At 53.8% G+C, this 23,177-nt stretch overlaps 1 protein-coding gene across 1 annotated transcript in view; it reads right to left on the bottom strand.

The window, feature by feature from the left end:
* Window positions 1-3,206: 3,206 nt before the first annotated feature.
* SLC6A20 (solute carrier family 6 (proline IMINO transporter), member 20) overlaps window positions 3,207-23,177 on the bottom strand; it is a 36,047-nt gene continuing 16,076 nt past the window's right edge. The window contains exons 4-11 of the mRNA XM_004676247.2: window positions 18,688-18,915; window positions 16,329-16,439; window positions 15,338-15,579; window positions 14,328-14,490; window positions 10,665-10,869; window positions 8,251-8,410; window positions 5,068-5,233; window positions 3,207-4,315 (exon numbers count right to left, since the gene is read on the bottom strand). Coding sequence (XP_004676304.1) covers window positions 4,166-4,315; window positions 5,068-5,233; window positions 8,251-8,410; window positions 10,665-10,869; window positions 14,328-14,490; window positions 15,338-15,579; window positions 16,329-16,439; window positions 18,688-18,915 — 1,425 coding nt within the window. The 3' untranslated portion in view covers window positions 3,207-4,165. The remainder of the gene's footprint in view (window positions 4,316-5,067; window positions 5,234-8,250; window positions 8,411-10,664; window positions 10,870-14,327; window positions 14,491-15,337; window positions 15,580-16,328; window positions 16,440-18,687; window positions 18,916-23,177) is intronic.

Genomic DNA, 23,177 nt, shown 5'->3' with positions numbered 1-23,177 from the left:
ATACCACCTCACACCATGAGAATGGCCTGAAACAAGAAGTGCTAGAGAGGCTGCGCTGGATGCTGAAAGGAACCTTCTTAACTGTTGGTCAGAGTGGAGACTGGTCCGGCCACTGTGGAAAGCTGTGTGGGCTTTCTCAAAACACACAAAAAATGGATCTACCAGATGACCCAGAAATTCCGTTCCCAGAAATCCACCCAAACACTAATTCAAAAGGAGACCTGCGTGTTTACTGCAGCCAAGATACGGACACCTGTATGTCCCAGAACAGGTGAGTGGGTCGAGAGGACTCAGTGGATTACCACTCAGCAATCAAAAGAGAAGTTAATGTCATTTGTGGCAGCATGGATGGAGCCAGAAGGAGTTAAGCTAAGCAAATTAAGTCATGAGAAAATACCAGCTGGTTTCACTTATATGTGAAAAATAGAGAAAACAAAAAGCCAAAGACAAACCTTGAAAACTGACCATAGATCTGAGGCATATGGGAGGGGGTAGGAGGAGGGATGAAAACAGGGGTCAAGGGCACATTGGACTGTGACTAAGACTACCAGAAGCTGGGTGCAGTGTGTGGGAACAGGGAGGAGGGGGCCTGCTGGTGGGTGTGGTGTAATAACATACGTAGGTAGACGTGTAACTCTACCTAAGACAGCAATGTCAACCAACGTCATCTCAAAAAATGTAACAAAACAGGACTTTGCCAGTATTCCCTTTTCCAGCTTTGTCTCAGAAGTGAAGTAATCTGAGAACAATTTAGTAATTGAGAATTTATTGGAGGTCCACTGTGCCCCTCAAAGGGGACAGACTACAGGGAACACCAGTGACATACTAGCTCTGAATGACCTTAGTCTGGGTATTTCTTTTTTTTTTTTTTTTTTAAAGATTTATTTATTTATTCATACAGAACTGGGGTACAGGCCAGAGATGCGGAGGGTGAGAGGATTCACCACACACAGAGCGGGGAGCAGAACAGGCAGATCGACAAGTACACTGCTGAGGGGAGCAGCGGGCGGGTCAGGAGAGGTCTGCCACGCCATGTGGTCACCTCTGGGGCAGGCGGGAATCGAACTCATGAGGAAGTGGCTTTAGTTTCTCAGTGCAGTGCTTTAACCCGCTGCGCCACCAGGGAGGGCCAGTCTGGGTATTTCTAACGCCATGTAACACATTGCCCTAAAACGTTACCTTAAGACAACTGGTATTTATGATCTCACAGTTCCTGTGTGTCAGGAAGGTGGACATGGTATAACCTTGTCCTGTGCTTCAGGCTCTTCTATAAAACTCCAGTCCGTGTTCAGCTGAGCAGGATCCACTTTGAAGTTCCTTTAGGGTTTCTTGGCCTGACCCAGTTCCTCACTGGTCTCTCAGCTGAGTCCAGCATCTTCCTGGCTGGAGGCTGAAGGTCACCTCTGCCACGGGCCTCTACAATGTGGCAGCAATGGGTCATCAAAACCAGCAAGTAGTAACCTGATCTCAGAACTCATCACTTCCCTTGCGGTCTAGGCTTTAAGGGCGGATCCTTAGGTGGAGGGCAGTCCAGGGAGAGACTCTCGGGAGGTGGGGATCTTTGGGGGCCAGCCTGGAAATCGACTGCCACGTCAAGGAGAGAACAATCCCAAGGCATGACTCAGAGTGATGCAGGAATCGGGGAAATTTTGTGCTAAAAGAGAGGCCTTAAAACTGTATGTAGCTAGTGACTGGCAACATATTAAGGATTTTAACTGTAACAACTGCTAAAAAAAATAATCCCCTGCCTGGTTTCTTAGCCCTAAATCAAGGGTCATGTCTTAGTATGAACAGGAAGCTTTGTAGATGGAGTCCATGATCCAGCTATAATATCACTGGGGCTGGGGTCTCCCAGGTGGCACAGGGGTTAGTCTCAGGACTGTGAAGCTATCACCAGCCACTGCAGCTTGAGTTCAATTCCCCCACCAGGGAGCTGAGCCACATAGCATGGCAGACCTCCCCTGACCTGCCCACGGACTCCCCTCAGCCATGCTCAGCTGTGTATTTCAGTGCAGCTGCCTGTTCTGCTCCCGGCTCTGTCTCTGGGGAATCCCCTCACTCCCTGCACCGCTGGCCTACACCCCAGTTCTTGTATGCATAAGTAAATAAATCTATTTAAAAAATGTCACGGGGGACTGTTAAGTGGACACGGATGGAATGTCCCTTTTCCTCTCCAGCTCCTTGGAGGGAGGGTGGACAAATAATGTTGAGATGGCCTAGAAAATAGGTCAACAAAGAATTTTTGACTGCTCTAAAGTTCTTAGAATGTTATTACTGGACTTAATGGCTCAAGTGGCTTCTTGAGAAATGTTCTGCTCTTCATGAAATACACAGAAACCAGAGCAAAACTGAAACTCAAAGCGCTCATCTGGAGCGCATTATCCTGCAGTAGAGGCGCTTCATCTGGCTGACTCACGAGCAAAAATTATTCCAACGAAGTGTTTTTCCCATGTGATTGGACATGTTCAAACCTGCTTTTGAAATTTTGAGGGCCCTTCGGGATTCAAATATTCCTAAATGGACAATTCTTAGATTTGGTTGGTTCTGAGTGTGGCCTGGGCACTGGAAATTTGAAACGCACCCAGATGGCTCAAGCGTGCAGCGAGGGGGCGGGCACGGGAATGCGCATGCCTGAAGCGGTCATCTGGGACGTGTCTTTTTGCTCCTGAGGGGCCTTAGCGGATGACCACCCCTAGGAGGGGCAGCCCCTTCAGTCAAGATGGCAACCAGGCCTGACGGTTGATCCCTCACGATTCCAGAACAGGCTCTACTCTGAATTTGCTGCTGAGCATTCCCGCTCTCCACACCTCGCTCTCTGGGAGTTTTCATCAAAGAACCCTCTGATGAGAAGCCCGGGGACTACTTGTGATGAGGAAATGCTCAAGCATCTTAGAGGCAAAGGCCCTTCTCATCACTGGCCACCAATTGAAGCTGGAAGTAGCGACAAGTGGCAGTTCAAGCCAACAGATGCCCTTTCTAGTGTCTACTTTTGCTTTAAGGACATGTATAACATAAATAAAAAGCAAAGAGCTCGCTCCAGCTGAATGTTTGTGTCTGCAAAGATGCCCTTGCAAATCTACCCAAAGGAAATTTCTTGAATTTCATTTCTCAAAGCACAGAATGTCAGCACGAGAAAGGCCCCTGTCGTTTTAGGGGCCCTTACATACTCTATTAAATGCAGTTAAAAAAAAGACAGGAGACGTGCATGGTGGACTAATGCTATGTCATAAATATGGGTGTCTTCAGTTACAAGATGCTCCATTTGAATTATATACATTTTAGAAAACTTCTGTACAGATAAATAACTTAACATTGATCTATGTGACGTTTGTGGTCTTTCCTATAAGGAGTCGACCATCAAGTCCAAATGTTACTAAGCCTATGGGAATGTTAGCTCACGCTCATCCTCACAGTCACTTCCAGAACTTTCCCCAAAACACTGGGCTGTGTGGGTGGGGCTGTCTGCTCTGACCCTTCAGGGAACCCCACAGAGGAGCTTTGGGTCTGCAACTGTGGTAAGAGTGATTCTTGTACAGAGGATTGGCCAGGGACCTGCCGTGAGAGACTACTAGGAAAATGATCCCCATGGTGGGCCCCCCCCAAAAAAAACCCTCTTTTTCTAGGGCCAACCCTATCAGCAAAGAAGGTAGCAACTGCAGATTCACTGATTAAATGAGAAAAACTCATTTCACACCCATGACGTTCTAATATGTTATCACAGGCACTTGAAAAACGATTTTCCAGCCAATCTAAAGATGGCTGCCCTTGCAATACTTGGGATCACTTTGGGGGGAAAATTGTTTATATTCCATGAAAAATTAGTCACATGTCAGCTCACAGTGTGCCCTAATTCCAGGGCTTTCTAGAAATAAGAAACAACTGTCTTCAAGACTGTCTTTGAAAAACCAGCCTCTTCAGTCCAGAGGAAGCAGCTCGGTGCAAACTTGGGGGGAGGTGAGGGGAGAAGGGGGCACTTTGTGAGCGGGGCATGTGTTTTTCCAGGGAGTCCTCCTCCTCCACGCCTCCTACTTCTTTCTAGGCTCAGGAAGATGGCAATAGGGGACTTCTGGAGTGAGTGTTTTCAAAAGCAGCTGAGGAGTTTCCACCTGCAATAAGAGCTGTAAAACCGTGAGCAGCTGACTGCAGTCTCTGGAAAGCCCAGTGCTCAGGCCACGGGGGCTGTGTCTCCCCTCTTGAGACGGCGTGTGATGAAGGTCCCCAAGGCTACCAGGGGGATGCACACGGTGGAGGAGGCCACCAGCAGCCCGATGACAGCCAGCGCATAGGGAGGGTAATCCTTGGTCACAAGCTGGCCCTAAGAGGAGAAGCCGAGAGTCAGCAGAGAGAACCGAGTGCAGCCTTCTGAGTGCTGGCCCAGGCGCTGGAGTGGTGTGAGCTGGAGCCTTGGGGTCTTCACACCCTCACTGCATACTCCTCACCCCACACACTGCAGCTAGAGGTCAGCATCTTCTACCCACAGGAAAGGGTGTATAGGTAGTCAGCAGGATTACTTTTCATGAAAATTAAGCCAGGATGGACCCCCGGGTCAAATGCATGATACAGTGGTCCTGGTCAGTAAAATATGAACATGCTGCCTTTCTGGCTGGTGCACAGCCAGGGGCCTAAGCGAGCCCATCCCAGGGAAGCTACCTCCACAGCCAGCGCCTCCGAGGACCCAGCAGCTCCAGTGTTAACTGGTGCCGCAGCCCAGGGCCTCTCCACCATTCTACTCCACTGGGCCCCCAGGGTCAGGGGCCAGGAACAGGCCCTCAGGCTTGCACTCTCAGCCTTTCCTAAGCTCAGGGGCTACTGAGATGTGTGCAGCTCAAGAGGAAGGCACCAATGGCTTTGCAGGGAGGCTTTCCCCCAGCTTCTAGCCCACTTCTGCCCTCTGGCAAGTTCTGGAGAGGCCTCATTCTCTTCACTTCACGCATGCTTGAAAACTCAGCCCAGCTCTGACACCTGAAGGATGTTTCCATGCTGCGGTGCATCACCCACTCATGCCATGGAAGGGGTAAAACTGAGGGTCTGCACCCCAGTGACCTTGGGGCCCCAGGAGAGAGATACCTGGGTGGAGTCCCAGGCTTGGTACTGCAGGGTTCCCGTGAGGATGTAGTCACTCAGGTAGAAGATGAAGAGGCTGATGATGAGCAGTGGGCTCACGCCAGCCCACATGACCTTCCAGTACCAGTTCAGAGTGCGGCCGGTCATGGCCCTGAGGTCGCTTTCAAATCTAGTTGGACAGCAGGGAGAGAAGGTTTGGGTGAGCCGTGCTGTTGGGGTGCGGTGGGCCAGTTTGCATATCCTGTTAGCTTAGGAAGACTGTCTAGGCCCTCCTGACCCCTCTCAGACTCTTCTGGAAAAGAGGCATGGGGTGGGAAAGGGGAGAAGGCCGAGGCCAGTGCAGAGGGCAGCCCAGCAAGCACCCACCCCTGTGCACAGGAGGTGGGTGTCAGTGGCAGCTACCCCGCCGGCCTGCAGGAGGAGGCTGCCCATGCAGATGTGTAGGCTGCATCCGGCCTGCCGGGAGAGTGCGGGAAACACGTGGCCAGCCAGGCTCACGCCAGGGACCCCAGGACAGCTGGCTCACCTTTCCCACCCCGCTGTCTATAGCAGCTCTACTGCCTATTGCAAAGTGCCTGAGACAAAACTCTCTGTCCCTGGAAATGAGAGCAGGTTTTCTGGGACACGGTGAGCCCAGCCGGGGACAGAAAGCAGCCGGTATGCCCCACTGGGGCTGGCTTGGAGCGAGGCCAGCACAAGGCTTCCAGACGCAGCTGCCTGAAGATCCCCATGATGACTTCGGTTGTGGCTGCAGGCTCTTTAAATTGATGCTGACTAAATTCAACAACAACACCGCTTTTTTATCAAGGAGTTGAGAGACTAATCAGCATTTCTAATACACTCGCAAATAAGGGTGGGGGGCCTCCTCAGCACCTTGGAAAAGCTAGTCCTGCCATCTCCCACTCCTCAGGATGGGCCTGAAGCCTGGGGCTGGGCGGTGATGCTGAGGAGACCTAGGCAGGGAGTGCTGACTGCAGCCTAGAATCTGGACTAGTGTCCAGCTTACCTCCGGTCCAGGGCTCTTTAAACTGCTCCCCATGATGGGAGCGGCAGCCCTGGAGGGCAGGTGGGTCTGACTGTCGCCAGCTGTAGCACAGCCCTGTGCCTGGCGTGGACCTATGGAATGTCCTAGGTGCCCACATAAGATGGACACTCCCTGCCCCTGTGTGGCCGCTCAGCTAGCAAGATTCTAGGCCTGAAGTCTCAAAGACTCAACTGCATAACACGAACACTTGCGGGCCCTCGCTGGTGGCGCAACAGGCTAAAAGGCAGCACTGCAAGCTAGCAGCCGCAGCCCCAGTGTGAGTTCGATCCCTGCCCCAGGAGTGACCCACATGGCGCGGCAGACCTCTCCTGACCTGCCTGCTGCTCCCCTCAGCAGTGTACTTTGTCAGTCAGCCTGTTCTGCTCCCTACTCTGTCTCTGGTGAATCCTCTCACCATCCCTGCACCTCTGGCCTGTACCCCAGTTCTGTATATATAAATAAATACTTTTTTAAAATTGAGGAAAAAAATGTGAACACATTTGGATTCTCAGAAAATATTGGGGTTTACTTGGCCTTTCATCCACTGTCCCGGGTTGCCCAGGATGGAAAAGGGGGGGTAAGTCCTGCAGAAAAAAGGCTGGCACCACTGCCGGGGGCCACTAGGTGGCGCTGTCCCCCACGTCGGCAGAAGGGCTTCCCAGGCAGCTGGGGCCTCATGGGGCTCACAAAGCTCTGGGCCCCTTTTGTCTCTTTCTCCACCCCTGTCACTGACCACCACCCCTTGGGGTATACTGGGCCCCTCTCCAAGCAACTCCAGTGGGCCCTCAGGGCTGCTCCTTTCTCTCCAGCCTTCCCTCTCCTGGTGCATACCTCTCAGGTGACCAACCCCTCCCTCAGGACCGGCATGTCCTCTGACCCACTTGCCCTGTCCACACAGGGCTTCTCCCAGAGCAGCACTGGCAGTCACACACACCAGGAAAACCCCTGTTGGGGGAAACGTGGCACTGGCCACTCCTCTTACCCACCAGTCATCCTCACAACATCAGCTGCTGTGAACGTGTATGGGGTGGGGCAGGGGAGGGTGAGCCCAGTTCTTAGCCCCCCAGAGTTTGGAAATGCTGCAAACGATAACCTCTTTGACATTCACAGTTGTCACCGAGGCTCTGGGAAGTCCTACGGGAGTCAGATTTTAGCTTTGTTTATCATCTTCTGTCCTAGACTGATTTGATCATGAAAACCCCCCAGCGTGGCAGGGGATTCCCTATCTCCAGGGACACAGGGGTAGAGCCAAAGGGCCTCCCTCTGGGGTTTCATTTGGGCTCCTTGCCCCACCTTCAAACCAGTCTGGGGGAGCAGAAAAGACTGGGGCAGAGAAGGGGGACCAGGACCACGGCAGCTTGACAGGCAGGGTCTCAGGACAGGGCCCAGCGGCTACATCCCCGAGCATGGCCTCTAGTCTCAACCGCAGCTGGTGGGCCCCATCTGTCCCAAAGGCCCAGTGGTCACTGTCTGCAGTGACCAGCCCCCAGCTAACTGCTCTGCAGCCTCAAGGTCAGAAGTGCTAGGCCAGCAGTTCTCGGCCCAGCCACATACACCACCACCGGGACCACCTGCAGGTGAGTTATCAACTGGGCTTGTGTTCGCGAAAATTCTGCTGTGGCTGATGACCCGTGTCTGTGCCTGGAGGCATAAGCCCCTGTCCCTGGAAACCACTGGGGTCCGGCAGGCTCAACAGGCAAATGACCTATATTAAAAAGTGAGAATATAGGGGGCCCTCCCTGGTGGCGCAGCAGGCTTAAGCACAGCACTAAGCAGCTAAAGCTACTTCAGCATGAGTTCAATCCCCAGCCCCGGAGGTGACCACATGGCTGGCAGACCTCTCCTGACCCGCCCGCTGCTCCCCTCAGCAGTGTACTTCATCAGTTGGCCTGTTCTGCTGCCCACTGTCTCTGGTGAGTCCTCTCACCGCCCCTGCACCTCTGGCCTGTACCCCAGTTCTGTAGCATAAATAAATAAATCTTTAAAAAAGTGAGACTACAGGAAATAGAGACGAGATGGTTACAGGAAGTGAGGTGGGCATGCGCGAAGGAGAGCCCTGGGACACCGCCAGGCCTGCAGGAAAAAGGAGGTGCGCTGGGGAGTCCCTTGCCCCCGTGGGGGCCGCCTCCAGGCTTGGCGCGGCTCAAGCGCGGCCTCCTCACCTCCGCAGCCCGTACACGTAGCACACGGCGACCGTCTCCACCAGGACGATGAGCAGCAAGGACAGCGTGGCCGCGTAGTCGTTGAAGATGTCGAACCAGTAGTTCCCGGCCTCCATGGTGAACACCATCCCGATGGCACAGTTGATGAGGCACACCAGACCTGGGGCACAAGACCAGCTGTCACCGCCCGAGACCTCCTCCCGTTCATCTAGCTTGCCGGGAGCAGCAAGCCCCTACCCCCCCCCCCCACCCCCGGGACTCTGGCGCGGGCCTGGAAGAGGGTCAGTGCGCGCTGTCCCAAGGGGTCATGGAGGTTAATTCCGGAGCCGCCCGGCAGGGAGCGGCAGACTCCACGGGAGCTGGCCCGCCGTGGCCACGCGGTCAGTCTCACCCAGGAGGCGGGGCTGTCCAGCAACCCAGTCCCTGAGGCCCTAGGAGGAGCACTGGGGGGAAAGACTTGATCTGCAGGAATTCCCAAAGAGGGGGCTGTGTCTGAGCAGGGGTGAGGAAGGGAGGGCGAAGGGACCAGTGTTGATCCAGCTCCCACTACCAGGGGCAGCGCGGCCTTAGGCCCATGAGAAAAGCATCAGGGGCCGCTTGCACAGATGGAGATGCTCAGAGCAGAGAGGAGGGACGCTCATGGCACCACTGCTTTGCCCCTTATCCTCCAGAACCTGGGTTCCTGTTCCCTCCTCCAACCACTGCCTCCCTTGGGGACCCCATAAAGCGTATTTGACTCTAAGTTCCCTCCTGTCCCTTCCTGGCCACCCTACACACCACCAGCTGCTGAGCCCCACTGGTCAAGAGCTGGCTGGGCAGCCGGAGGCTCACGTGATGCTGACCCCACTCCAGTGCTAGCAGCGAGACCAGTGTCAGAGCGCTCTGGCGGAGGGTGGGCGGCTCCAGCTGGGTGGACAGGACATCGAGGTCATGGGCCGGGGCTGGGGGACATCCTGGGTGTGGAGGAGGGGTTCGGCAGAGCCAGGGCTGGGTGCTGCAGGGTGCCCTGCACACTGCGGGCCGGGGTGGAGCAGGAGCGTGGAGCGGAACAGGGAGCGGGAGGACGGCAAAAGCAGGGTCCCTCCCGAATGCCCAAACGCCCACTACCAGCAGAGCGGATCGGTATCGTGGGGTGTGGTCACACCTGTGGTGGCCCCAGGCAGGAGCCACGCTAAGGGCAGCAGCCTGTGTGGTCTCGCAGACAGTGAGTGAAGAGACCACAGAAAGAGCATCTCCTGCGGGGGTCATGCAGAGGAAGCTCGCCAAGATCCCAGACAGCCTGAAGCAGAAGCTCCTGGGCAGGCCAGACGCTGCCGCCCCCATGTCTCCGCCAGGCTGGTGAACAGACGGTTAGAGACATGTGACCACTCCAGCCGGGCACCTGTGGCCATGCATTTCCTTGGCCCATCATGATTTTTATTTTTTAGCTTTGTTTGTTTTACTAATTTTACTCTAGTCTCTGCGTTCCTGGGCTATCTCTTCACAGGCCTGAGACCAAACCAGGTCCAAGCAGAGCTGCGGGTACACAGACTCCATGAGACATCCCCCTCCAGATGGTCACGAGCCCGCACCCCACTGAACTGCAGGGGAGGGGGCTCCCGCCTAGCTCCAAGATGGACCACACCCAGATAGACCATGGGACTTCAGCCACGTCCATGCACCTTGCTTTCCCCGCCAGTAACATTCGATTCCCTGTTCTCAAACCCCAGCCTGCAGCCACCCAGGCCCCTTGCCCCGGCAGCTCGGGGCTCTGTTTCAGGAGGTCTTCCTGGGGCTCTCTCTCGCCCTGTTGCTTTTCGATCATTTTCCCTTTAAACAGCTTTTCAAGTTCCTGGTTCTCATCTTAGTTTCGAGACTCTCAAGGGCTGGTGTATCTTTAGGGGAACAGGATGCAACTTGGCCAGGCACACCTGGAGCAGGCCTTCTGGGCAGCCAGCAGCAGAAGTGCCTGGGATGCGGGTGAGGCGCCCCCTTTTCTGTTATGGCTCTGCTCTTTAAAACAGCCCATCAGAGTAGACTTCTAGGAGTTGGGGTGCACTGATTGGGAAGGGGATCCTTGAGGTAGGGGGATTTGTTTTGTGTCTTAACCCTGTGGTGTTTACTTGGGTGAATATGTATATAAGATTCACTGAATCTGAAATATCATTATTGTGTTGCCTCCATGAAAACAGAGGCAAAGGTAGTATGTCTCCCAGCCTGGGGAGCTCTGAGTGGTCTTTTCCAAGGAGCGCGTGGCCCCGTCATTTCTCCTTCATGTAGTGAGCCAGACTTGAGAGGTGAGTCACACGCACTGGGCCCCCGATGGCCCAAGATGAAGAGAGCATGGCAGGACTGTGGCCTCTCCACAAGCACATGGCAAGGCGGGCAGCTGCCTCCCCCACCGCCGCCCTGCCTCCTTCCTACTGGCCACGCACCTGAGATGGCCTCCTTGGGCAGGTGTCTGGAGATGACCTTGCTGTCGGTCAGCGGGGTGAGGATGGCTGCCGTGTTCCCCAGCATGCTCCCAATGCCCAGCATCAGCAGCATGAAGAAGTAGAGCACAGACCACAGCTGGGACACCTCCATGTTCTTAATGGCCTCGGTGTAGACGATGAAGGCCAGGCCGGTGCCCTGGACTGCCTGCCCGCAGCAAGGACACACTGTTACACACCCAAGGGGTTTGGGGCACCTGAAACTAGGCACCTCGGGGCACCATGAATGCAGCCACAAGAAGCCACATCATGCGGAAGTGAGGGTGGAGCCCGTCTACCGCCCCCCACCCCTGGGCTAGAGAGAAGGGAGAGGTGTGAGGAGCCCGTATCTGCTATATTGGTCCAGAGACGTTCCAGTCCCTTCAGAACGTTGAGTTCTCCTTTCTTGCCACAACTCACTTAAATCCTGGGTGAAATAAAAGAAAGCATGCTCGGGTAACTTCTGCTTCCAATATTTCACGGGCTGGGTGTTCTGAGGCTGGGAGCAGCGGTGGGCAGCGAGCCAGAGCGGCTGCCGGGAGTGTGGGAGCGGCCGTGCCAGCAGGAACAGCCGAGCAGTGCTGCTCGGTGGCCAGAGCGGCACTGTGGGGCTACTGAACCGTGGAACTGGACCTTGGAACACCTGCTTAAACACAAATCCCCTGAGGGTGCCCAAGGGGTGCTGGGGCGGGAGTGTCGGCAGGAAGAAGAAGTAAACACTCTTGGGGGAAAGCCCCACCAATCTAGACTCTCAGGACAGAGGCGATCACGCAGGGCACGTGCAAACAGAGATTGGACACCCACATGAGACCAGCCACTCGTAGTGGGAGTCACCAGAATCAGACATGAGGTTTGGCACACCTTCTCCAGCGTGCTGGGGTGTCTCCTCTCTGGGGAAGGTGGGGTATCAGCTCCATTGGGCAATCACGAGGGAGTGATAACTTGTACAGAATTCAAAAGTATAAAACCTGCTAGTATTGATCTGCTTCCTATTATTATCATCAGTGGAAAGATCTATATGTCAGTGATGAGACAACACTCCCCTGGGGTACACTCCCCTTTGTGGCCAGCAGGGGGCAGCTATGAGTGGCAGTTTGGAGACGCGAGCTGAAGAGCAGGTATTCGCGAGCTGAAGAGCAGGTATTAAGTGTTTAACAAGAAACACATATAAAGAATGGCAAATTAAAAATAAAAAAGTGTGTAAGATTCTCCATTGACAACTCCAGCAATAGGGTGGAGAGCATTTTTGAGACATGTCAGGGATGAATCCATAAGGCAGGGAAAGAGCAGTTAAGAAGATGAGGGAATGTTAAGGAGAAATCAGTGCAGGTAGGAACAGGCCAGGTAGGACAAGAAGGTCTAGGCGCATCCACATGAAATTCCAAAAGGGGAAAAGGGAGAGAAGAGGTAAACTGGAAGATAAGAATATTACATGGATCCCCAGAGCCAGGGAGGTGGCTCACCCATGCCTAGAATTGACAAATAACATCCTTAGACGTAGAAGTCAAAGCCAAAGGGAAGATCATAGGAGAAATGGAAAGAACCAGGGAAGTTCTGGAACCAAAGAACATTCAGCAGCCAGAGAGGGCGCCAGATCCACAGGTGAAATGCTTTGAGGTGATGAGAGAAGATACTGCCAAGCTGGAATTGTCTACTCGGGGAGAATATTGTCTTTAAAATACGAGGATCATAGACATTTATCTACAGACAAAACCTGAGAGAATTTATCATAAAAAAACTGCTATAATAATAATAATAAACTTTAAGGGGGGGGGAACCCCAATGGGCAGCTGGAATACAAGAGGGAAAGGTGAATAAATAAAATACAAACATGTAGGCCAAGGCAATGCTCTGTGTAAATGCACAATGGCATCCAGTTTATGGGTTTTAAAGGCGGGGCTGGACAAGAACAGTATTTCAAATAAAGTAGAAGGGATGAGATGAAAGTGTTCTAAAGTCCTTATCCTGTTTGGGAGGAGACTAGATACTGTTTAACTTCTGACTGTGTAGAGTTCAATATGCATGAGAAAGTTCAAGAAGAGACACGGAGAATAAACATTCCAGCAGGAGAGAATAAAGGGAAACGGCGGAGCGCAGAAGGAGAACAAACACAACAGGGTAGAGAAGTCGATATAAATCAATAACCACATAATTTGTGGACGTTGAACTAAGCTTAAAAGTAAACGAGGAGTCCCAGAGGCCCAAAACAGAAAGAATATTCGAAATGAGAAGATCAGTGGGAGCCAAGAGGCCAAACAGAAATAGGGCAGTGCAGGCTGGGGCTGGGGCTGGGGCTGATGGGAGAGCGGGTCGGTGAGGGGAAGGCCCTGTTATGGGCCTGTGTAAGTAATGAGTCAGGAGGAAGGCTGTGGCTTCATCCGGGCAATGACCCGGAATGCCTTCACCGTGGAACAAAGTGATAAGCCCGCCCAGGTAGCCTGCCAGTAAGCAGAGCTATGGACCTCACGAGTCCCTCTTCGTGAAGAATATTCTCTAGAGACACTCTAGATGTAATGACATTAAATATAAGAAGTCGGCGGCTATGGGCTCTTCCTGGAGGTGCAATTGGTTAAAACGCAGCACCAGGAAGCTAGCCGCCGCGGCTTCAGCACGAGTCCGATCCCTGGCCAGAGAGTTGACCCCCAGGGCGCAGCAGACCTCTCCTGTCTCGCCTGCTGCTCCCCTCAGCAGTGTACTTTGTTGATCTGCCTGTTCTGCTCCCCACTGCTCTCTGGTAAATCCTCTTACCTGCACTTCTGGCTTGTACCCCAGTTCTGCATAAATAAATAAATCTTAAAAAAAAAAAGGAATTAGACAGCTGTACCCACCCTCTCTTCTATTTGCACTGTGTTAGAAATCCTAGAAAATGCAGTAAGCAAAAGGAAATGAGATATAAGGATTGAAAATAAAAATGCAGAATTATATCTGCAGGTGATCTAAGAATTTACCTAGAAGACATAAGAAAATACCTACACCAATATGGGAATGAAAAAGGGACTTTTGGGCTCTCCCTGGGGGCACAACAGGTTGGAGCACAGCACTATGAAGCTCCTGGAGCCACTGCTGCATGAGTTTGACCCCCAGTCATGGAGATGACCCACATGGCATGGCAGAACTTTCCTGACCTGCCTGCTGTTACCCTCAGCAGTGTATTTCAGTACATCTGGCTGTTCTGCTCCCTGCTCTGTCTCTGGTGAATCCTCTCAACCCCTGCACCTCTGGCTTGTCTGTATGCATGGATAAATAAATCTTTAAAAAAAAAAAGAGAGAAAAGAAAAAAAGACTTTTGCAGGGTTGCTAGAAACAAGATCAGCATACAAGAAGCCATTAGCTTTCTCCTGTAACAAAAATTTAAATGATAAAAATAGAAAAAAAACCATCATTTCTAATAGCTACAAAATAGTGTTTATAACAGTTTGTTCTTAGTGGTGGATATATATGGGTGTTTGTTACAGCATTCTTTGCAATTTCCTATATTTTTAAGTCTTAAAATGAGAAGAGGAAAAGAAAAGTCACAGAGAACCCAGGGGAACTTGACCATCACTAGGGTTGGGGGTGGGGTTCACGACTCTCAGAGGCCCTTGTGACGCGATGGGGAAGAGCAAACCCAACCTCACTGGGCCTTACCGTGTCCAGCTCAGCTTCTAAGCTGCAGTTTTTGATTTGTGGGAACACCTCGCCGTATTTGTCGGGGAAGGCAGACGCTAAGTAGTCCTTCACCTGCTCCAGGTTGCTGGTCGTCAAAAAGCCATCTTCAAGGTCAAAGGCGTTGGTCAGCAGCAAGATCACCCTGCAGAGCAGAACATCAGTGCTTAAAAGGCTGGGCTGCCCAACCTCCGGGCCCAGCTGTCTCTCCTCTTTCCTGACCAGGTGACGTTGTCCAGGAAAGGGTCTCTGCTGGCTGGTGACCTTCCACCAGGCAGGCTGATTCCGAGTGGCTTCAAAGTAGCCTCAAATATGCAACACAAGAAACCCACACACCTCTGCTGTTTTAACCTCTGGGCCGGCACTGTCCCACAGAACTTCCTGTGAAAGGAAATGAAAGGTTCTACAGCTGTGCTGTCCACTGTGGTCCCCCCCTGACATTTGCGGCAACGGATACTTGACTGCGGTTAGCACAGAGAGGAAGCAACTTCAATCCACTGGAAGCTAAGTGCCTTTATTTCAGTAAGATTACATTAGGATTTATATTCATTTAAATCAATCTAGATTTAAATTTGTAAATAGCCCCTTAGGGCCAGTGACTGGCGCACTGGACAGCTGACCTCCTGGAGGTATCCTTGTATTTTGGGTAAGGGCTCTCAGAAAGTAGATCGGTGATCCCCATGGCTCAGTTCAGGAGCGTTTGAAACTGCTGAGGTGGGGGAGGTGGGGCAGAAGAATCTAGGGGCTTTTGTGCTGGGTGCTTTGGAGACCCTGAGTTGCCTCTGTCCCTTCTGTCAGGCGCTGACCGGCCACTAGGCCACCTGCTGATGGTGAAGGCAGGGAGCTGGACTGAACCCTGCATCGAGGGCTGTGAACCAGGCACTCTCTGACCCACACCTCTGACTTCCCAGCCTCCCCCTCCCTTAGCTCAGAGCTTTGGGGTGTCACCTCCCAACTTGAGGCAGAGGCTCCCCGGGGCTACCCTGTCTTACTTGTTCAAGCAACTTTCATAGTTGAAGGTGGCCTTGAAGCCATAGATGGAGAAGGTCACGATGCTGGCGAATATGGAGGTGGAGCTGTTGATGAGGGACACGATGACAGCGTGCTTCTGGCAGTTGTTAGAGGGCTCGTTGTAGCTGGCAAAGGCGATCAGGCTGCCAAAGCCCAGGCCGAGGGAGAAGAAGATCTGGGTGGCGGCATTGATCCAGGCCTTGGGGTTGGCCAGCTGCTCCATCTGGAAAGCCAGTGGGGAGGGCGTTGTAAGCTCACAGGCCAGCAGGGGGCGGGAGCCCCAGGTGGGCAAGCAGCCTGTGGCACTCAGCTGGACAGAAGCCCCTGGGGCATGTCCACTCTCAGCAGATGAAAAACATCCCCCCCCCTTGTGTCACCTTCCGCTGCTGCTCACCCACAGAAGCTGTGCAAAGTAGGGCAGATGATTCAGAGTGATGGAGGTCCTGAGCCAGACCCAGACCCAGGCACTTTAGAGGGTCTGGGCCCCGGAGATGGGGGCATGCCTGGTAGAGGCGGTCCAGGCCTGGCATTAGGAGATACTTTGAATGCATGTGTGGGGAGAGGCCATTTGAGCAGGAGCTGCCTCCTCATTCTGTTTCCAGGCACCAGATTTGCTAAATGAACTTGTTATGTCTCAAAGGCAGTCCCGTGAGCAGGCGGGTAAGATGGCTGGGGCAGAGCTACAGTCCGGCGGGGCTCCTAGTGAGACTGGGGTCTGAGCCTGCGTGTGGGGTTGGGGCAGCGGACAGTGGTGTGGAGGACAAGGGGTTAATGTGGGGACTGCTTGTCTGAGGGGGTGACTCAGTATCACAGGTAGCCCACACCCCTCCCAAAGCCAAGCGGTCACACCCCCCCCCCCCACCCACTACACTATGGTGTCCACCCGGCCTCCTTCTTCCCCTCTTCCCACCCATTCTGGAAACAAGATGGTGGATGAACAGGTGCCCCCGGGGCTGCCCCCTCCCCCCGTACCTTAGGGGTGAACATGTACAGCAGGCCGTTGGTGGCTCCGTGGAGCGTGAGGCCCCTGATCAGGTAGATGATGAGCACACAGTAGGGCAGCGATGCCGTGAAGTACACCACCTGCGGGCACCGAGGGCACAGTCAGCCTCCTGGGGACGTGACGAACGCTGGCCCGAGCCCGGGACAAGGCAGCTGCCCCGGGGATGCCACTCTCATGGGCCTCAGGCTACCGACACGTAGAAGCAGAGGTGACTCTCGGTCAGACTCAGCCCCGAGTCGCGGGGGAGCAGTGGGCAGTGGAGGGACATGGCTGCCCACACCTCAGTCATCTTGTAGCAGAGAACAGGAAACGGGTCTGAGGATGGAGCTGAGGCTGTCCACAGAATGTACCCACAGCGTTAACATGTTTAAATTACTAGATAAAGAAATTGGGGTAGAAAGAAAAGGTGGGCAGGCCAGTAAGAGGAGCCCACAGAGCAGACAGCCCCAGAATTCGCGTGGGAGGCACTGCCCGGTCTGGAGGCTGATTCCTCTCCCAGCCTCCTGGAGGCCTGAGCAGAGCAGGAGGAGCTGACGCCCACACCGTTGGGCGTCTCTCACCAGAAAAGGCCTCCGGAGGAGGAAGGACAAAAGGACAAGCTTTCCCAAGGGGGCCAGGGGGAGGCTGGTCCTGAGCGCTCCCAGAGGGACAGCGCCGAAGTGGGGTCCCGCGACAGAGCCCCGCGATAAGCACACTGGTTGCCAAGGGTCTTTGGTTCTTCTTTGGTCGACTGAGTCTCCTTTTCCTGCTCTCATGCACCTCAACTTCAATGCTGTCCGATCTTTGGTTTTCATAGCGGCTTTTGCAGTTCTAACCTTCACCAGCCCTTACAACAGAGGCCTTCGAGGGCTCTGGGCGCCAAGGACAAAGCAAAGAATACTGTGAGCTTCGCTTTGTGAAAGCATTTCCTTCAGGATGGGTCCTGCTGTGGGAAGTGAGCTGGAGACTGCGCCCAGATGGGACGGGCCTGCACGGCACAGGCCCTTCACTCCCGCGAGCCTCGATGCAGCCAGCCAAGGGTTCCCAAGGCCACTAGAGTGGCGTCCCGTGCCCTGTCACCCCGGGGAAGGTGGGTGGGGTGGGAGGTGTCTGCTAACACTGACTGTTAACAGAGGTTTTTGTGACTTGAGAAGAGCAACGACACATCCACCTGGGATTACAGAGTAAATCAGTGCAGAGGTGTGGCGGGGAGATGGGTAAGTGGAGAGAGAGCGCCTGGCCAGTGAGTTGAAGGAGATTAAGGAATGGGGACAATCAGGGACAGTGATCAGTGTCCATGACCAGGGTACCCTCAGGGCCGCTCTGTTTCTCCTTAGGTTAACTTGTTTCCCAAAAGGCTCTGTGGAGTCCTGACAAGGAGCAATGCTCCCTTACGGGGAAGCTGAGGGGATGGCTGGAGAGCTGACCCGGCTTAAACTCCTGGGAGAAGACACTTCTGACCCATCTATGAAAATTCCAGGAGGAAAATGGAAGATTCCAACAGAGGAGGTCAGGACACAGTCGTGGGCTTTAATAAATGGAATCCCCTGGAGTAGAGCTTCGGGGCACTTCTGTCGGGAAAGCGGTGGGGATAAATGAGTTTTCATGACATGACCTCTAGCCACACGTTTATAAAGGGGTGGCCATTTGGAATCTAGCTCCAGATTTTAGGTGCTTCTCTTAGCTCTTTTGGATCATGTTCAGAATAATCTAGCAAAGGCACACAGCAAAAACATTTTGGGGGGGTGCCTACAGGTTAAGTCTCAGTACTGTCATTGCGATGGCCTGAGTTCGATCCCCAGCCAGGAAGCTGACTCACATGGCACAGCAAACCTGTCCTGTCTCCCTGCTGCTCCCCTCAGCAATATATTTCAGTGGATCTGCCTGTTCTGCTCCCCACTCTGTCTCTGGTGAATCCTCTCACCGCCCCTGCACCTCTGGCCTGTATGCCAGTTCTGTATGCATAAATAAATAAATCTTAAAAAAAAAAAACAAAACCCTAGGATGATAGCAGAACCACAGCTAGGTGTCTTGGGGATAACAGCGGTCACTCAGACATCATCTGGAAGGAGATATTCACTCTCTGGTTGCTTGGCGCCTCCCAGGGAGCCTGGGTTGGGGACTGGCCGGTGTATAGAAGTGCTCCTCTTTCTAGGTATAAGGATCATCCTTTCTCACGACTTAGAGCTGCAACTGCAAGCACCTCTGGCCACCCGGTAGGCGATTCACGCCAGCAGCATCCAGCTTGGCTCTGACCCTGACGGCAGAAGGATGCTGTCGGCCTGGCCCATGCCGGGAGGAGGCCCAGCTGCTGCCCCTCCTTCCACGCCTCTGCACCCCCCAACGCACCTTGCCAGTGGACTCGGTTCCCCGCAGGATGCACAGGTATACCACGAGCCAGGCCAGAATGAGGCACAGCGCCGGCTCCCACTGCACGCCCCCATTCTCCTGGATGGACGGCGAGATGTTGAGCGTCTTCCGGTACCAGAAGTACTGCGTGGACGAAGCCTTCTCGCACTCCTCGTCCAGGCCTGTGTGGTTGCTGTTCAGGGGGCATACAGACCACGGCAGGGGGTCCTTTGGGATTCAAAGGAACATCATAGAATGAGGTGAGGGCCGAGGCTGATGTCATGGGGGCGGGGGGTGAGGGTAGGTGGCCCTGATAGGAGGCGCTCGGAAGAGAAGGGAGCTGGTCCCTGTGCCAGGGCATGGAGAGTTTGTCAGCAGATGCCCATGGGGCTTGGGAGTGGGCAGGGCAGGGAGAGGCTGGGAGGAGGGGGTGCCACACTGCCTGCAACCCCCAGGTGCTCACTGAGGACCGTGGAAGTCTGTTGGGTGTCTGAGAGGCTGAATCAGAGCGGCCACACATCTACAGCAACTGAACGCTGACTCACAACAATGGCAGCACCCTGCCCCAGGGCTCCGGCTCATCAGCTGTGGCCTAGCACATGCTGGTCAGGACTTGGCCGCTGACCACCAGCTTCCACAGCGCGAGCCCTTCCTTTCAGGACCAGCCAGACAAGGCCACATAGGCTCCCCGAGCCAGCCTGCCTGGAGCTGCCCCAGGCCCACGGTGCCTGTGACTGCCCAGCAGGCCACACCAAGCAGCCCTCTTTCCCACTGGCTGCCCCGGCTGGCTTCGATGTCTCTGCCAAGAGCAAAGGACCCTGCAGACTCCCTCGCCACCAAACAGCCTCGGCTTGTTCTCCCTGGGGTGGTCTCTGCTTATTTCCACAGGTCATGAGCCAGCTCTGGCAAGGTCTGCCCTCGCCGAGAGCTGGTGGAGACAGGCCCGTCCTACCCCAGACAGCAGGCCTGGGAATCAGGAGAGGTGAGGGTCAGCCTCCCCACAGCCGTCATGTCACCTAGGATAGAGAAGCTGGGCTGGGCCTGTGTCACACTATACTCGGTGTCACTCAGCAACAAGAGCGTCCGAACAGTACAATGAACTTGACCCAAGGCCAAGTACTAAATAGACTACTGAGTTGAGGGGTGCACGGTGGTTTCACTCTGGCATGAGAGGAGTTAGGGGTCCTACCTCTCTCTGCCAAGACCGGCCCCACATTTACTATTTATGCACATATCTGGTTTCCACAAACTTAGACTTCATTAGGCAAAAACTCTCTATGGACAGAAGTGAGCCTGACCCCACTGGGCTCAACTCTGCAGTTTGTAGGAAACAGAACGAGGCCTAAGGCACCACCTCATGAGACATGGCTGCCCTACCAGGGAGCAGCAGGAGCAGGGTCTGCACATCCCAGAGTGCTCGGGGTCCAGGCTGGAGGGACCCCTGGCAGCAATCAGGGGTCCTTTGCCCATCGGAATTTGACCCAGGATGTTTCCACAGGCCGCTAACACTTCCTCACAAGGGGCGGCATTTGCTACTGTGCCCCGAATCTGGGTCAGCCGAGACTTGCTGTGGCCAGAGAATGCAGTGAAGTGACGCTGGGTGACTTCTACGGCTCCCTTAGCCTGGAAACAGACAGGCATGGAGGCGAGGCTTCTGAGTCATGAGGACTCAAGGAAAGGACAGCTGTGGAGGGGACCCAGGTGCCCGGAGACAGCCTGCACGCACCACAGGAGGCGGAAGGCTCCCCCGAAGGCATGAAGCCCAGGGGAGACCCACCTGACATTTTCCCGGTTTCTGGGACTCACTGGCCCATGGCACATGCCCCCAGCTGACCCCAGTCCCACCCTTGGCGAGGAGACTGAATCACCCAAGGGAAAGAGGGGACATTAAAAATGCCGGGTCCCAGCAATCCCACTCCTAGGTATCTACCCAAAAGACACAAAAACACTGATTGAAAAAGATACCTGCACTCCCATGTTTATTGCTGCTTTATTTACAATTGGAAAAACATGGAAGCAGCCCAAATGCCCAAAAGTAGATGACTGGATTAAAAAGATGTGGTACATATATACAATGGAATATTACTCAGCAACCAAAAAAGAGAAACACATGTCTTTTGCAGCAACTTGGATGGAGCTGGAAAAGATCCTGCTTAGTGAGATAAGCCAGAAAGAGAAAGAAAAATACCGGATGGTGTCACTCATAGCAGGAGTATAATGGACCAGGCGAGAAAATAACAAAAATAATGAACAACCATAGACCAGAGACATTCTGTGGGGGTGGAGTGGGGAATGGGATCAAAAACGGGGGGGGGGGCAGGGAGGGAAATGCATGGGACTAGGGTGGTGGCACAGGGGTGATCTGGTGATGGGAAACCCGCGGGGATTACAATCGAGATGGAAAAAAAAATGTGCAAAATGATGTAAAAATAAACTTTGTAATAAAAAAAAAAAATGCCGGGTCCTCCTGAACAGCTATAGACCAGAGACATTTTATGAGGGTAAAGGGAGGAATGGAGATCAAAAACTGTGGGGAGGGGGGAGGGAGGTGCACTGGACTATGGTGATGGCACAGGGTGATTTGGTGACAGGAAACCTATGGGGATTGCAACTGAGATGGAAAATGGCACAAAATGATGGAAAAATAAACTATTCTATTATTTAAAAAAAAATGCCGGGTCCAGGTGAGAAAATAATAATATTGAACAACTATATTCCAGAGATTTTACGGGGGTGGAGTGGGGAATGGGGATCAAAAGCTGTGGGGAGGGGGGAGGGAGGTGCACTGGACTATGGTGATGGCACAGGGTGATTCGGTGATGGGAAGCCCAAAGGGATTACAACTGAGATGGAAAAAGGCACAACATGATGTAAAAATAAACTATTATAATAATTAAAAAAAAAATGCCGGGTCTGGATGTACCCAGTAACACGGCCTTCATCGGTCAGAGGTGGGGCCTCAGATTCGGGGTTTAAGATCTCCCCCAGGTGAGCTCTTCCCGGGCACTGCCAGGTGTAGCAGCTGCGCGTACTGAAAGAAGGGCACTGAGTGGGCACATTCCCAGCACCCGGTCTCTCCCGTGGCACTCTGCCCACAAGGACCCTCTGGGAAAGGCCAGCCTGAGGCTGGAGGCCTGTCTGCGGTGAGCTGTCTGCAACAGCTCATCTCTTGACCAGGCCATCTGCGTCCAGTCTCACAGCTACTCAAGTCCTGGGCGTCGCTGGGTCGTGGTCATGATTACATGAGCAGGTACCACTCACGTGGGGCGACTCTCCCTGGCCCAGAGCAAGCGCAAGTGCCACCTGCTGCTGCTGTGACCGTGGGGGCTGGAGGCTGAGGGGCGCTCCAGGCAAAGGGGCTCCTATGAAGGGGGAGTGCTCAGTCAAGTAGTTTTCAGGAACTGCTGACCCTCACACTTGTGAGGTCCAGAAAAGTGTCCCCCTGGGCCCTCCCTGGTAGCATAGTGGGTTAGAACACAGCCCTGCAAGCAAGCCGCCATTGCTTCAATGCAAGTTCTATCCCCAGCTCCGGAGGTGACGTGGCAGACCTCTCCTGACCTGCCCGCCGCTCCCCTCAGCAGTGTACTTGGTCAGTCGGCCTGTTCTGCTCCCCACTGTCTCTGGTGAAGCCTCTCACTGCTCCTGCATCTCTGGCCTGTGCCCCAGTTGTGTATGCACAAATAAGTAAATGTTAAAAAAAAAAAAAAAAAGAAAGAAAAAATGTCCCCTTTTGGAGACACATTTATTCTACCTTTGAAAAGTGGATACTTAGCTTGACTTTGTTAGGGAAGGACGTGTGGCTTCTGCTCTTGAAAAGTTACCATCAGAAGCACAGAAATCCACAGCGCCCGCAGCATGCAACACAGCCCCTATGGCATGTCACCGTGCAGTGCGCAGAAGGCCCGCCATGCGGGACAGGCCACGCGGGACAGGCCACGCGGGACAGGCCACACGGGACAGGCCGCGGAGCTCGGAAGCAGGGGCGAGACGGGCCCGGCCCGTGTCCATGGATGCCTCGGCTGAGCCGTGACGAGGATGGCGGGTGTGGCTAGACTCATGGAAGTCAAGCTCAGGGCAGAACATCCTTCCTGCTGGGGGGTGGGGGATTTCTGATGGGGTGACCTGGGTGTGGGTGGCTAGACCAGTGCAGGCTTAGCCCTATGATTGAGGTAATTCGCCCACACACTCCCTAGAGGGCCAGTGACTGGAGGTGAACCCCGAGAGCCATGGGAGTCAGTCCACAGTCCATGGCCGCCCTGCTCGCTCTGGTCCCATAAAGGGTTGACTCAGTGGCAAAGGGTGAGGCACCTGCCCATTAGTTTCTGTCTCAAAGGCAAGCTCTGAGGAAGACAGATGAGCATGGGAAACTCCCGTTCTCGGATACAAAGATTGCCACTCAGTGAGGGATCGGGCTCCCCTTTCTCTACCGTTTAAAACCCCTTCCGTATTTTCTATAGAACTACGGTTATGGTTAAATCAGAGACTATTTA

This window comes from Condylura cristata, unplaced genomic scaffold (genome assembly GCF_000260355.1).
Source record: "Condylura cristata isolate star-nosed mole 26May11 unplaced genomic scaffold, ConCri1.0 scaffold00004, whole genome shotgun sequence".
Lineage (NCBI taxonomy): Eukaryota > Metazoa > Chordata > Mammalia > Eulipotyphla > Talpidae > Condylura > Condylura cristata.
This window is presented reverse-complemented; position numbering and strand designations above follow the sequence as displayed.